At 40.1% G+C, this 14,967-nt stretch overlaps 1 protein-coding gene across 5 annotated transcripts in view; it reads left to right on the top strand.

The window, feature by feature from the left end:
- igsf9ba (immunoglobulin superfamily, member 9Ba) overlaps positions 1–14,967 on the top strand; it is a 63,132-nt gene that overhangs the window by 17,389 nt on the left and 30,776 nt on the right. For 4 of the 5 annotated variants that reach the window (XR_010914682.1, XM_067507912.1, XM_067507913.1 and 1 more), the window contains exons 3-5: positions 2,818–2,964; positions 9,441–9,592; positions 14,144–14,261. Coding sequence is in view for 4 of the 5 variants with exons in the window: in XM_067507912.1 (XP_067364013.1) it covers positions 2,818–2,964; positions 9,441–9,592; positions 14,144–14,261 (417 nt within the window). In the remaining variant the exon portion in view is untranslated. The remainder of the gene's footprint in view (positions 1–2,817; positions 2,965–9,440; positions 9,593–14,143; positions 14,262–14,967) is intronic. The other variant, XM_067507915.1, reaches the window with a different exon arrangement.

Genomic DNA, 14,967 nt, shown 5'->3' with positions numbered 1-14,967 from the left:
ACGGACTTCATGTATTATATAGCTTTCTGTCAAAGGGGATTGAACGGTTATGCAGCACAGAAAATACGAAGGGTGGGACTTTTGGGGCTTCATAATATGCTTTTTACCTCCTAGAGTTGAGTTGTAAGCAAGCTAGCAATGTAGTTTCCAGGTAGTGGTTCATTTGGCATTATTTTAGTAGCAGAAAATCATGAGGAAGTGTCAGCATCCACATGGGGAAAATGTGGCGACAATGATATCTTCAACAGTTTTAGCTCCATGAAATGAGTGAAAAATTGGCTGCAAAACCATCCTCGCCGGCATTACTAATTGAAAAAAAGACAGATGAACAGGTTTTTTTGCATCTGGTATTGAGAAGAAATGCAACTGTCAACACAAATTGTATGACACAGATTGTAGGCTCTCTAGAGATCGAGTCCGACTCGTGGTAACTGTACGTCTTCCCTCTTAAGTCCAAACTTTTTACTACTCATCTAAAAAGCTTCTTCAGTTTGAGGAAAGTTGGTTAGGAAACCCCCAAAATATCCCCCAGAGTGGACTCATTACTCACCCGACCTGAATAAGCTTGTCAGGTGGATGGGAGAAAACATTTGAGTCGGGGGAGTCGTATGGATGTAGGAGTCACAACCTGTTTAGTTTGCTCTTGTGCAAGCACTGAAAACACGGGGTTTCGAATCAGGATGGGAGTGTACTTCCCATGCTTTTATTGTGTTACATCTCCATAACCAATGAAGATGAAAAATATTAGGCAACATTTCATGATGTTACTGCTTTCAGGTACATTATACTGTGCTACTCTAACCAGACACTTTCCCCTTTTTGTTTTTTTTTCTTTAACTCTCTGGGATTAAGAGGTGTTTTTAGGTGTCCCACACTGTGTCTGGCAACTTTTGTCACGGCTTTCCTCTCTGACAAAGCATGTGATGTGATCTGAACAAAGTGTTAGCTCCTCTGTTTTCAGGCCGGACAGCAGACTATACTGTGTAAGTGCTGAATGCCCATGAGGATGGTCCTGATGTGGATACAGCGCTGTTAACTCTGTTTACACCCGGCAGCCCCCTGGCTCCTTGACAAATGGGAGCGGAGGTTGATCCCTACCCTTCACGCCAGCCTCCACCCCACTCAGCATTTCAATGCGAAGGCAAAAAAAAAAAAAAAAAAAAAAGACTTGACTTTTTTAAAGACAAGCTACCTTTTTACTGCAAGGCTGCACTCGCTACTCTCCTCTCTTCCTCTTGCTTCATTGATTTTCTGTAAACAAAAAAACCTCGTCTGTTTTCTACCGCAACTGTGGCAGCAAACCTATGGTTAGGGTACCTTTCTATTGGATTTATATAGAGTGCCGCTAGAGCAATTCAGCCCTCAACGTCAGTATATTTGCCCGACAGTCTGAAGTAACAGGAAACAGGGCTCACAGTACATTTACACATCAAAGTTTGGAAAAATGCTCCATCTGAGAACACTCGTCAGACAGAGCAGAAGCGAGTGTTTTAGTCTGTTAGGCTGTCAGACGCAGCCATGTGAGCAGCGAGCTGGAGGCTTGAAGACAGGCAGCTCAGCAGCCCAAGATTTCACCGTGCCTGCTTTCCCGAACTTATTCCATCCCCTCGCGATTTCCTTCTTTTAGAAATTCAATTTATCCTCAGCCTTGAAGAAAATAAGAGGTTGGGATTGAGAAGTTTTATAAGAAATTGATGATTTCTGTGAAGTACAAAGGTGGGCTTTTTCCACTCTGACACCAAATGCTTAATTTTAAATCAGCTAAAGTTCCCATCCTCTCTCTCCAAGGTGTTTTCTTATGTATAAATCCCGACACTTGAAGCTGGAAGATTATTCATTTATGGTTAAATATTAAGAAGTTTTATTGGCTAAATATAAATAGTTCAACATTTTGGGGAGCATGTTTATTCATATCTTGCCAAGAAAATGTCAATCTTAAATGTGGCCAGGCAAGACAGATACCTCTCTTTATTTATTACCCTCTACCACTGTCTATGCACTTTTATTATGGAGCCACCACCAGCAGGTGACTAGTATGGCTTTGCACAAAGACTGGAAACAGCTGGCCTGGTCCTGCCAAGTGCTTGAACAGGATCCAAAGTCTGCCTGCACCAGCACTGATAAACCTGGGAACACAAGAGGTGTTTCTTTCGAGATTAAATAAATGAAATGCTTCATACGAGATTTAACAGGAAACCAATCTATTAAATATCCAAACAGAATACATTTCTTCTTTGTCTTTAGAAGTATGAAAAGGCTGCACTGTGTGTTTCCTCAACAGTTAAGAAACTTAAAAGTCAGGCTGATTGAAGGCTCCTAATAGTCAGACGGTATGAATGAATGGAAAGTAAAAGTTAAAGACTGTCTGTCGTTGTTAGCTCAGGGAGATGCTGGCAACCTGTGCCATGCAGTGCTTGGACAGACTCCAGCTTGCTGTACTCTCTGAATAAGTAGGTTAGAAAAAGAGCTAAAGAATGAATTTGCCTGGGCTTTGTGCATTAAAATAGGCTTGTGCTTATTTAATTATCTGAGCTTTTTAGGTTTACCTATGTGTAGTTAAAACTAATTCATGTCTAATACAACAGTTCTGCTATAAATCTTCACTTTATAATTAAAAAAAAGGATCATTATCTCCATCATGGATTTATGGCAGGATTACTTATTACACTGTATTAGCACATAATTGCTATGATGGATCTGTGTAGTGACCACCAGAAGTAATAGGTGGAGATTCTGACCCCTAGAAAAGCAGAACAAGAAGGGAAGAATGAATGAATGTTGTTGAAGTGATTAGTGTTTCCCCATCTGTGTTTGTAGGAAGAGCCTCTCTGCATGGGAAGGCTTCCCTGCAGATTGACCCAGTGCGCTCAGAGGACCAGGGTTGGTATGAGTGCAGGGTCCTGATGCTGGAGCAACAGTACGACACCTTCCACAACGGCAGCTGGGTGCACCTCACAGTCAATGGTGAGTCCCCGACCACACGGCCTGCTCTCTGAAGTGGGACACAGTATGTTATATTTGACAGAGAACATTTTAGACACTCAAAACCTTCAAGGCCAAAAGTACAAAGAGTAGTACTAGAAGTACCTGATAATAATCGCATATGGTACTTACTCCATTACCAGTTTTCCACGGATTCCAAACAATCTTAAGAAACAACAGAAAACTACGGTATGTATTAAGCATGTTGCATATGTCAGACTTACATTTGTAAAGTTTTAATTTTGTTTTTGCATAATAATACTTGGAATAAATATATAGGTTTATTGAATTGTTTATCTAGTGTTTAGCATCAATTCTCCATCCCTGCTTGGTTCTTATATGTTAATAAAACTGATTTTTTTATAATGTATGAAAGTGATGTAGTTGTTTGCAGTTGAAAGTGCTTTTGCTGTGTTTAACATTTGTTTTAATGTATTTGTCAGCAACTATAAAACTCGTCTTGTGGTCAGTCTTTAGTGGAGGATTTAGTATAAATTGATGATGAATGAGAAAAGCACACATATAATCATATAGTACTGTTGTAATGATATGAATATTTGCCAGTTTTTGCCTTTGGTTTTTGAAATGACCGGCAGAGCAACTAGTTATTGTAATTTACACATGTACAGATCTTAAAATATCTGCTACAATATGGAAAGGGTAGATTTACTGGAAAAGGCCATTCTGGTTTTTGGGATATATGAACTGTTTTTTGCAGATACCGGTGAGCAATTCAATTCAATTCAACTTTATTTATATGGTGCCAATTCACAACAAAGTCATCTCAAGGCACTTTACAGAATAAAGTCAAGACTATAAAGATGTATAGAGAGAACCCAACAATTCCCCCTGGAGCAAGCCCTAGGCAACAGTGGAGAGGAAAAACTCCCTTTAACGGAAGAAACCTCCAGCAGAACCAGGCTCAGGGTGGGCGGCCATCTGCCTTGACCGGTTGGGGTGAGTGGAAAGTGGAGATAGAAAAGAACAGAGCAACAAAAAGCAACAACAAGATATCGGGCAGGTTGGTAGGACCAGTAGCTGTGGTGGAAATATTAAATTTGAAACTGAAACGTTTTAAGCCAAAAGTGGTGATTTTCTTGTGTTAAAGTTTCCCAGCTGTCTGACTTCAGAGAGCTCCAATCCACTGTGTCGCTAGACAAGACTGACATTGCATGCAATGTACTGTCAGGGTTATTCACATGTATATTTTTGGTCTGTAAACTTATGAGCACGTTGTGAAACTCATGAATATTTGATTTAATCAGGTATATATTTTACAATGGATGCAGTTCTGGATATGTAGCAATGATTACAATGTGCCATGTGCCAAAAACCTTGTAAAGATCCATTGTGCCGCTTAATTGCTCCGTGTAAATGGTCGTTATCAATGCAGAAAATAGTGTTTTCCCTTTCGATTATTTGTACACCACGCTTTGCAAATGACATCCATCACCGCGATCTGTGAATAGTGCATTACATCACCAGTGACATGAGAGTGTGTCTGTGTGTGTTTGTATGCAGTTAAAAGAGATCTCTGTCTGCTGGCTGAAGTTGTATTGGAAGAGTTGAATAGTCCGTACTCTGCTGCTGAGTGTCACCTGCACACTCTCGTGATGTTTGGAGTTTGTGAACGTCTGTGGGCGTGTGTGTATGAATGTCTTGTTGTGTAGGAATACTGCATCTCTGTAGCTCGCCTCATTAGTATTCACTCTTAACTGCTCCCTCTACTGCTGTTTTCTACTCCTGTCAGGTCGCTCAAATGAAACTGAGCTCTTCAGCTCGTGGCGCAACTAATAATATCTTTGAATGTATATTATTATGCCACTTTGCATGACGTCGTGTATGTAATGTGTGTAGCCAAGTACATGCAGCAAGCTGGCACTATGCTCGGAGTGGAAGGGCCCCAATATGTAGTATCTCCGGGGCCGTTGTTCGAATATTAGAAAGATGTTCATGCAGATGTGAAAACCAGCACTTCATTCAGTGTCTAGACATCTAACGCATAAAATTATATGAAGACTTCTTGCTGTTGTCCTCTAAATGGGTGTCTGTGAGGGATGCAGGTGCCATTTTCATCTAGCCTCCTCCCAGACACTATAAGGGGACTCATTTCCTTTGGCCACTGGTATTTGCATACACTCCTCCTTTGAGTTCCTGTTTGCTGGCCTTAACTTCCTGCCAAACGGACAGGGAATCCATGCCCACTCAGTGGCAGGTGTCAGATGGCAAGGCCTTGTGCCCGAAAAAGACACTAAGGCCACTCTCTCTCATTGCCCCCCCACCCCCTCCTTCTCCCCCATCACTCTCCAGCCTTGTCTTGTCTGCCCTTCCCTTGCTGTTACTTTTCGAGTAACAGAAAGGTTTTGCAGGGCTAACAAAAAAATACAAGATATTTTCCCATGTGATTTAAAGTTAACAATCTAGACCCTGCCACTGTTAGTGATGGGGTGGCATTAAGGTCCCATTTGATCGCCCCAATTGGGGTCCAAGTGCCAACTCATAGGTCCATTAGTGCCATATATTCTGTTCTGTTCTATATTGTCTGCTACTAATGAGGCCAGTGTGGTTACAAGAGGTTCTCGTGTGAGCAGTCATCCTAAGGACCAAATGACACTCCAAGGTGCCAATTTAAATATTAAGCAAACATTTATTTTCTTTGCACTTGCACCCAAATTGCTCACACGGGCTGAAACATCAGCTAATTAGGAAACCACATGTGGCCTAATGGACAAAGAATAATTACAAAATGATGCAGTTGCAGTATAATTTAAGTACAAGTAATTTTATCATTCACTATGTGCACAAGTTATCATCTTGTAGGAGGAATATATCATCTTGTATGCACATTTTTTGTGTGTGAACTGAATATCACAATACACATTTGACAATGTTTTGGACCATATTTTTACTAAAAACAATATTGCAAAGAATATTATAAAATTAATGCATGTTGAAGCTTTAATCAACCTTTTGACTATGTGTCCATTACTTGAAACTGAGCATTATTACAGAGTAGTATTAGTTCTTTTTATGTAAGGAAAAGAATTAAGTACTTCCTCCACCACTGAACAAGTAAAAATGAACACAAACTACGCTGGGAGGAAATTGATCTGTGTTTTTCTGCTCTTAATTACGAAATATTATAAATCTTATTCTGTAGAGTAACTCAAGTTTGCTGACACTAGAAGAGGGAGGAAAGACATCTCGAGTGCCTCTTTCTTCTCTCTGTAACAGTTTACTCTGAAGTGTTTGAGGCTCATGAAATGAAATCAATGAAAAATGTGTTATCTATGTAGCTGTATTCTCTTAGGGGCAAAGATGAGAGAAGAATGGCAAAGCAAAAGAATAAAATGATGCAGACACACGCTTAAGTTAGCGACCAAATAACAGCAAATGCAAACCTTAAAAGAAAAGGCCTGAATCCACTTAGTATCCAGGCCATCTGCTGGTGTGCTGTCAGGTCTACAGAGAAGAACAGTGGGAGTGCAGAATCCTAAAGCATCTTTTAATGTATATAACTGATGACGTGCTGCAGTAAGTAGGGCGAGAATTTGATGCTCAATGTTTTTTTTTAGAGCAACTACCGGTTGTTTCTCAGCTGTGGTGACAGTTCCTCTGTGATGAGCTGTACCTGATGGTGCGAAACAACTCCCAGGTTGACCAACGTACCTGCTGCTGTCACAGCCATGTGTGCCTCCTATTTCCTGTCAAGTAGAAGCTTATTCCTCGGAGAGAAATCGGAATTAGGATTAGAGTTAATAACCGCATGTACTGTGATGGAATGGGATCCTTTAGTTAAAGTGCTGAGAGCACAATCAAAAGCAAATTTATGAATTTATTTAAACTATTCAAAGAGGATGCGAAAAATGAGCACAGTTGTAAAATGGCAATTGTGGCACGTGCTAAATCAGAATTGAGTCACTTTGCAATCTTTTACTGATGTCTTAGTATCAACATCATGTTTCATTCTAAACCTATTTTGAAGAGATAGGGTTGGATAATCACTGGGTAGCTCCTAAACACGCTGTGCATGCAAGAGGCTTGAAAATATCTCAGAACTTGAAGTGAACTGCAGATAGAGTAGATAAAAATGTCCAAATCAAGAACATACTGTACTCTAAGCCGTGCATCAAAAACAAACTTTAATATCTGCGGCACGTAGATAGACTGAGATAGACTAGTGACCTGTCCAGGGTGTAACCCGCCTCTCGCCCTATGACGGCTGGGACAGGCTTCGGCCCCCCCGCAACCCTAAAGTTACAGATAATGGATGGATGGATTTAATATCTGCCATTTTCAAGCTAGACTTGACCCTGGAAGTCAGTCTGCTCTAATTTTCCAAGCCTCCTCTCTTCCTGCTCTGCCAAGCACTTCATGTAGATGTCAGTATGAAATTACACAGTCCTATGAAATATGCTTTAATGTACAGTCTGAGAAATAACTTATCATTAACACCAAATGTCTAATAGATGTAGTAGAATATAAAGTACTATTTGTAGTAATATTATCAGTAAAATGTACTGCAGTAGTTCCACCACTGAGCATTTACAGTACATGTGAGAAGAGGATGCAGGTATGAAGAGAACAGCCTCTGTGGTTGAATAATGAGCACTGGTCAAGGCTCCTAATGAGAACCAATATATCTGAAGCTAAAAGTGCAAACTCATAGTGAAGACACTGCACTAGGTTGCTTGTTAAAAAACTACAATGATGCATCATGGTCCATTTAATGTAGTCTCTGACCCATCATGAGCAAGGGAGACATAAACCAGTCATGCATTTTATTAGAAACTCCATGAATCTACTGTATCATATAATGTAATGAGTGTTGGGGAGTGAGAGGGCACCGTGGACGGGCAGATGTCTTAATGTGCTAATTGGGCGATTTGTTTACTCCATGCCAGGTGCTTGTGTGAAGTCAGAAACATGGCAGCACTCCCAGCAGCAAGCAGCGACCCACTTGTGTAGCTTTCTCTTTAACTGAACAGAGTGCCACTATTTTTGTAATCCGAATATTACGTGGAAGCAGTGAAAGCAGCTCGGTACATGGTGAAAGAGCCCCTTTGTGGCAGTTAGTGGAGAAGAGAAACATCAGGAACAAACGCCGTGATGTTGCTGAGATGCTCTTTTTTGGGTTTATAGAATACATCGGAGCAAACAGGGGACACAAAACCGTCTCAGCTACTTCTCCAGGTCTCTGAGGGACTTCAGCTCACCAGTTTCATTTCTGTCCACTTTTTTCTTAATTTCTCTGTCATCCCTCAAGTGCACAATTGTCCTGCATCTACCCTCAACATAACAGCACTGCAAACAGTCCCGTGTCAGAAGAAGCCATAATATATATTTATATATATTATTTGTTTTTATATATATACACACACATAATATATTTGTTGAAACTGTTTTAGAGAAGTTTAGAGAAGAGGTGAAATTAAAAAACAGTTTTATTCGCCAGAAAAGAAATATTTTAGAAGACCCGAGATACTAAGTCATATTTAGGGGATCTGGATCAAGTCATATTTGAAAATCTGGCGAAATGAAATCTGGATCTTGTAATTATAAGATAATAATAGAATAAGAGCGTGGAAATAGGGAACAGTTCAGAAGCCGAAATAGAATAATTGTGTTTTAAAGATGTCTTCACTATCACAATAATTATGAGAAAATACTAGTAGTAGAATCAGCACTTCTCCAAAACAGGTAAAATAAAAATAGAATGTTATCACCTTCCTACAGTATTAGACTGCATTAGAAAAGGTTAGGTGTATCCAGCAAAGCAACTTAGGAAACGTTGCTGAGTAAGATCTAAGCTATGTGTAATTTCACATTATTTCATTTGTCTCATTTTAGCAGAAAAAGAGATGTCTTGGTAGATTGAATCCAAAACTCCTACATGGAGATAAAAAAACAACAACAACAAAACAACCACACTGAGAGTCTGGCACCATGCTGGCAGCCCTGTGAGCCTTTTCTTTGGCACTGTGGTGCTTTGTGCTTTTTGCAGATGTCAGTGCACAAACAATGACAAGTGCTTATGGTTAGTCCCCATACAGTTAAGGCTGATGTTGTTAATTTTGCTACGGCCAATATTGTCGTCCGCAGAGAAACACCAACACCGCGAAAAGACTCGAAAAGAAAATTGGACATTTGAATCCAACAACTGTTACATTGTGCCATTGGCTGCCGTGGCCAGAGGGCATCATGCTTTCAGGTCGTTTAGGTTCCAATTTACAATCTCAGAAATACCTTAGGTTAAATTTTTTTTTTAATTTTGGCACAAAAATTCACTTAGACCTAAGGATAAACTGATTTTGATAGTCAAAGATCAAGGTCACGGTGAGGTCAAATCCATCACATTCATGTGAACATGCTGTTTCAGGACCAACCCAACGAAATATCTTTTTGGCACAAATGATGACAATAATGCCTATGTTGTTTATCTGTCACTTTGTCCACAGCCCCACCATCATTTACAGCGACACCGCCACAGTATGTGGAGGCGAAGGAAGGCGGAAGCACTCTGCTTAGCTGCTCTGCCCAGGGAAATCCAAAACCAATGATCAGCTGGCTGAGGGAGGGGGAGGAGCTTGCAACCAACACAAAATATTCTGTAAGAAAAAATAAAGCTCGTAATGATCTGATTTATGATTGTGTTTAAAAATAGAGGCAGCGTTTATGCACAGATGGTGTCATCCACTGATCCCATCTGTACTAGAAGTTTATTGTTTTGCTCTGCTGTATTAAACGTCTCAGTGCATCAGGACCCTCTTTAAAATGTGTTGTGCTGTCACTTGCAGTAAGTTAGTTTACATGCAATATTGTTTCACATATACAAAACATACAGATCACGATTACTGCCTCTGATTTCTTGAGGTGTTTGTGTAGCAAACGGGAATTTGGATATTTTGCATTGAAATGTGTGAGTGCCTTGATATACTGTCACTCAGGCTTTTTCTGCTGCTGGGTAATGTCTTTGGTGAAAATAAAAATACACCTTGAATCACTTCAACAATGTTAGGAACAGCTACAGGCAGCGCATCTCACATTCGTGAGCCCTCCTTTGTTGTCTGGTGATGCCGGATTATTATTCCTGTGGATAAACTCCCAAATGCAGGCAGCCTGATGTCATGACAAGATATTTCGAGCGTAGCAGTCAGTGTGGTTTGATAGCAGTGGAACGTCTCCACTTAAAACTTCAGCATAAACCATCAGTGTTAAACAGCAGGTCTGCGGTGTAAAAGTAGTTCCGAATTGAAGGCAAAGGAACACAACATTCCATTACAGATGACTCAGAAACACTAAAAGCTTCCCCAGATGATGAGACACTGCAGCCACAGGATGTTGCATACTGAGTAAAAGGTGCAAATATCGCTTATTTACAAATGTTCTCAGTACACTATCACAAGTACTCTCTCCACCTACATGCGTAGCTGATAGTTCACTTCTTGGAGTCAACATTGCAAAAGTAGGAATTATAGATGAGGGAGGTTAAGGTAAGCAAAATATGAAACCATAGCAGCTTATTTGAAAAACAAGAATGTAAGACTGCAGAAAGGCTTTGAACATAACAGCTTGTTGACAATATAAAACAAGTGAAAAATCATCTAACTGTGCTTTTCATACTGCTTGTAATTGTCCTGACAACTTTTTGAAAAGTGTTCCTTCTCTGCATGCCTTCACATTCTCATATGTCACTGATACTGCAGTCTGCTGTGGGATCTATAACTGCTTTACATCTGCCTGTGTGATATAGTGTACAGGAAGGGACAGAAGTGTCTGTTAAGGGCCTTTCTCTTTCATTTGTTTCTCTTTCTGCTCCAGCATCACTCTTCCAAGATACCTCCTTTAAACGTCGTCTCCACAGTAAGTGGTTAGACGGCATCATAATCTCACTTTCTTGCGTTGATAGCACAATAATACTAATATGATGTTACACCAAAAGTAATTACTAGTAAGAGACAAACGTGACGATTCGCCACTGTATACTAAAATATATCAAAGCGGTGCCTTTATTGCCATTTGTCACCCGTGTTTTTTGTTCCTATTTTTGTGAAGCCTTGCATTTGGGAACGTTTTTTTTTTTTTTTTTTCTTGGGGTGAAAAGCAAGCTGGTGTGTTTGTGCATTTGTGTGTCTGAGTGTATAAGGGTATATTTGCTCACCCACATGATGATATCCAAGGAGACGTTGTAGAGAAAGGAAAGAATGTGACAGACAGGGTTGGAAAGGAGAAAGATCCTCTCTTTATTTTTCATTCCTTTTTTTTTTTTTTTTTTTTTTTACATGTACACAAGGAAAAAACACTGTAGCACATAGACTGAACAAAGTTTCTGCAGGAGAGGACAGAAATCAGCATGTTAATCTCAAGGTCTTCTGAAAAGTGCACTAAAACCTCAAAAAATGCAACCAGGAAAGGAACAGTGAACTCCTGCTGTTTCAGATCCCAGTGGCTCTCTTGGATGTAATAGTGAAGTGCGTGTGACAGAAATTAAGATTCTGGCTCCATCTCATGCCTCGCCTTATCTACTGCTTCTGCCCCCCCCACACACACACACACATCTACTGAAGGCTTCCTCCTACTCCTCAGCTTTTTCTTTAATCTCCTTTCCCTCACCTTGGATTGACTTCAGCTGAGGCACAGAAAGTATTGAAACAGACCGGTGACCATTACATGTCTTCAAATCATGTTAAGTTTGCTGTCTTGGAGGTCTGTTACAATAATGACTAAGTCTTGCTGTCACTGAGTAGTGTGATGACTTAATACAATTGTACTTTTAGCTTTACGTCTAATTTCAATTAAAATCCCAGGATTACAAACAGTGGTCAAACTTAACAATTTGGTATACAGAGGTAAATATTACATAATATAATTTCATTCAATTTTACATAATTTCAGGTTTATATATTTATTCTGGGGCTCTACTGAAATGGGTTGGGACGATTTGCAATTCCAAAAACAGCTCCTGTCTTATTAAGAACCACTCACGCGAGGCCACTCTGCTCTAATTGGCCAGCTTGCAGAAGCCTTCAGGTTTCTACAGACCCACAACTGTGTAGGTTGTGGGTCTGTAAAAGCGAAGTCCATTTACAGGCTGACAACTGTGACTGGCAGAAATGCAGAAATGCAGGGTCCAGAAAAAGTCTCTGGGAGCCTTTGAAAAACCATGGGAAAATCTTGAAAACAGAGCAGACAGAGACATGATTTCTTCTTCATACTGTATCTTCAACCCACATTTTGTAACTCAATTAATATAGACACCAATCATTACCACAACAAATAAATAAATAAATAAATAAATACGTCCCTTGTTGGTCTCTGTACAGTAAGTACATTGGTTGGGTGGGAAAAAGTAAATACAACAAGCTCATTAGCAAACAGAGATTAATGTAAACTGCAAGTACTATTGTAATAGAAAATTTGTGATTGAATATTAATCTTCTCTCATACAGATGTGCAACCACGGCAGGGAAAGACTTACTGGCCCGGCACTGCAGCATTATTCTGCCAGTAACTCTGGCCATCCCTCAGTCCTGTATCCTAGATTTCCATATTGCCTTGCGATGTCACACTCATACCCAAGTTGATCAGATCAATGTTGCATAGTGTAGATTGCAAAAAACCAACAATATAAGATTGCTGAAATGTCACAATGTGTCTGCACTTGAAGGCAAGTTCACCATAATCCCAATCTGACACACATGCACAAGGTTAACTGAAACGTAAAAAGTTCTTTGGTTACAATATGTTCCTTTTGCTTTGACTGCAACAATCTTCTCCTTAAATGTCCAACAAATGTGAAGTCTCCATTCACCTCTATCTTCATCTCCGTCCCTCCAAGAGTGGTATCTATTGGTTTGTGTTGCTTATTATTAAAATCATAGCAGATCAATAAAAGTTATTGGTACATGAAGGATGTTGAACAAGCAAAGAAGCCATGCCAACTCAGCCAGATAGTATTTAATGCAAGTTTGTAATTGTAAAAGCCAGTTTTGATCAATTTGAATCTCGTTCAACTTTTTGAATCAATGCAAATGGCCTTCCAAGTCTCAAATCAATGCCTCACAACACATCAGTGTTTAGCTTACACAGCTCTCAGCGCGCCACAAACGTTATATGCTGCTACAGTGATACAAAAAGTGTTACCCTGTGATGGACAATCTGATGAATGATGAGGAGGGTGATGCTACAGTTTGCCAACAGACTGACAGAAGTTAAACGTTGCTCTTGTTGCTCTGCTAGTAGCATCCCTCAGCTGTAAAACATTTGAGAGACAGATGAATAGGGATAATTCTGCAGGCGTAGCAAGATTCCCCCTCAGCTGCATGAATGGACAGACTACAGCTGTGTGTGACTTGAATGGACAGAGCCTCTCGAAACCTGTTGCATAATTTATGAGGGTATTTCTATTAGGTTTGGTTAATGCGTTTCTTCACCACTTATTGGATCTCATCAGTGCGGGCGCACAGGGACGAGCAGCAACATAGAGTCAGACGTTTCCACGGTTACCGCTTGGAGGAATCAGACCTGGAGTTAATTAAAGTTTGGCACATTCATGACTTGTGTTTTATCTATAGTGTAAACTCACCACAAACTTGTTTAAAGAGCTGGAGAATTATATACACATATTATTCTTCCCACTTTATTAGGTACAACTGTGCAATCTAATTCAAGTTTTAGTATACAGCAGCTCTGCCATGAAATCTACTTTCACGGCGTTAGAATTTATTAGTTTTTAAGTTGTAACTGTCAGAAAGGTGATAATTCTACTCTCTGTTTATTATTGAGGTCTAAGTCGGTGGTGGAGTCATACTGGAGTGGATTATATTAAGAGGTTGTTCTTAAGTTTTGACCATACTATTTCAAATGAATGAGGGGTCCAAAACATTAGAACCACCTCCTTTTATACTGTATATTCCACTGCAATACTAAGCTAATTCATATGTCTACTCGTGGTGCTCACTGTGTCCTATCAGCAGGGAAAAGGTAAAAGTGTCTAGTTCATTATAATACAACAGATTCACGTGTGAGGCTAAAACCAGTGACAGTTTTGTACCTGATTAATATCCTCAGTCAGTTTCTATGAAGACATGGCTTTCACACTTCTACTCATCACTTTATTTTACTGCCTGTGTCAGAGGATGTGTCCCGCTTGCTTTTCTAGGTACATGATGGCAGTCTAACCATCCTTGGCATCACTAGAGATGACAGAGGGGCGTACACATGCCGAGCCTACAGTGACCAGGGAGAAGTGCTCCATACCACTCGTCTGTTGGTTCAAGGTAAATGTGCTGCATTCATAGATTACACACATACACAGTAAAGCAGACGGGGCCCTAGACTTCTTAAAAATAAGTGTTCTTGACAAATGTGCTGCATTTGCATGAATAACCAGATTTTGATCTTTCCCGGTTTCTACTTGTGATGTAATATTGCATTTGCATTATTAAGTAGTTGAGTTTTATTATTTATACTTGAAAGCATTTACTGTAGCAGCAGTTAAAAGCAAAGCCATGCAACTCTCTGGTGTACGGATGTATGTAATATACCTTCTGGGTCTGTATCAGTCAGTCAATAACTCAGTCTGGGGCCTCTGTTAGTTCATGTGTGCGTGCAGTGTGTTTGTACCCACACATCCATGTGTGTACAACAGGATCTGTCTGTGAGAATGTCGCTGTCTATCTCCGGTCCATTAACCAGGCTCTCTGCTAGACACAGATCAGATAGATAGTTGTGCCAGCCTCCAGTTCCTCTCGGTCTCCTGATACAGCAGGGCTGGGGGCGAGTTCACAGTATTTATTTAGGAAGGAACTGAGCATCCTCCTATATTGGTGGAATCTATTTTAAAACTTGACTTGTGTAGATTAAAACAGCAGAATAATTACTCTTACTCTTTGTTTCCAGTATGTATAGTAAGTACACACATACAAACACACACGCGCGCACACACACCCTGGGTTAGGAAAAAACTTTTATTGGCCCTAACAA

The sequence above is a fragment of the Channa argus genome, chromosome 6, assembly GCF_033026475.1.
Source record: "Channa argus isolate prfri chromosome 6, Channa argus male v1.0, whole genome shotgun sequence".
Classification (NCBI taxonomy): Eukaryota; Metazoa; Chordata; class Actinopteri; order Anabantiformes; family Channidae; genus Channa; species Channa argus.
This window is presented reverse-complemented; position numbering and strand designations above follow the sequence as displayed.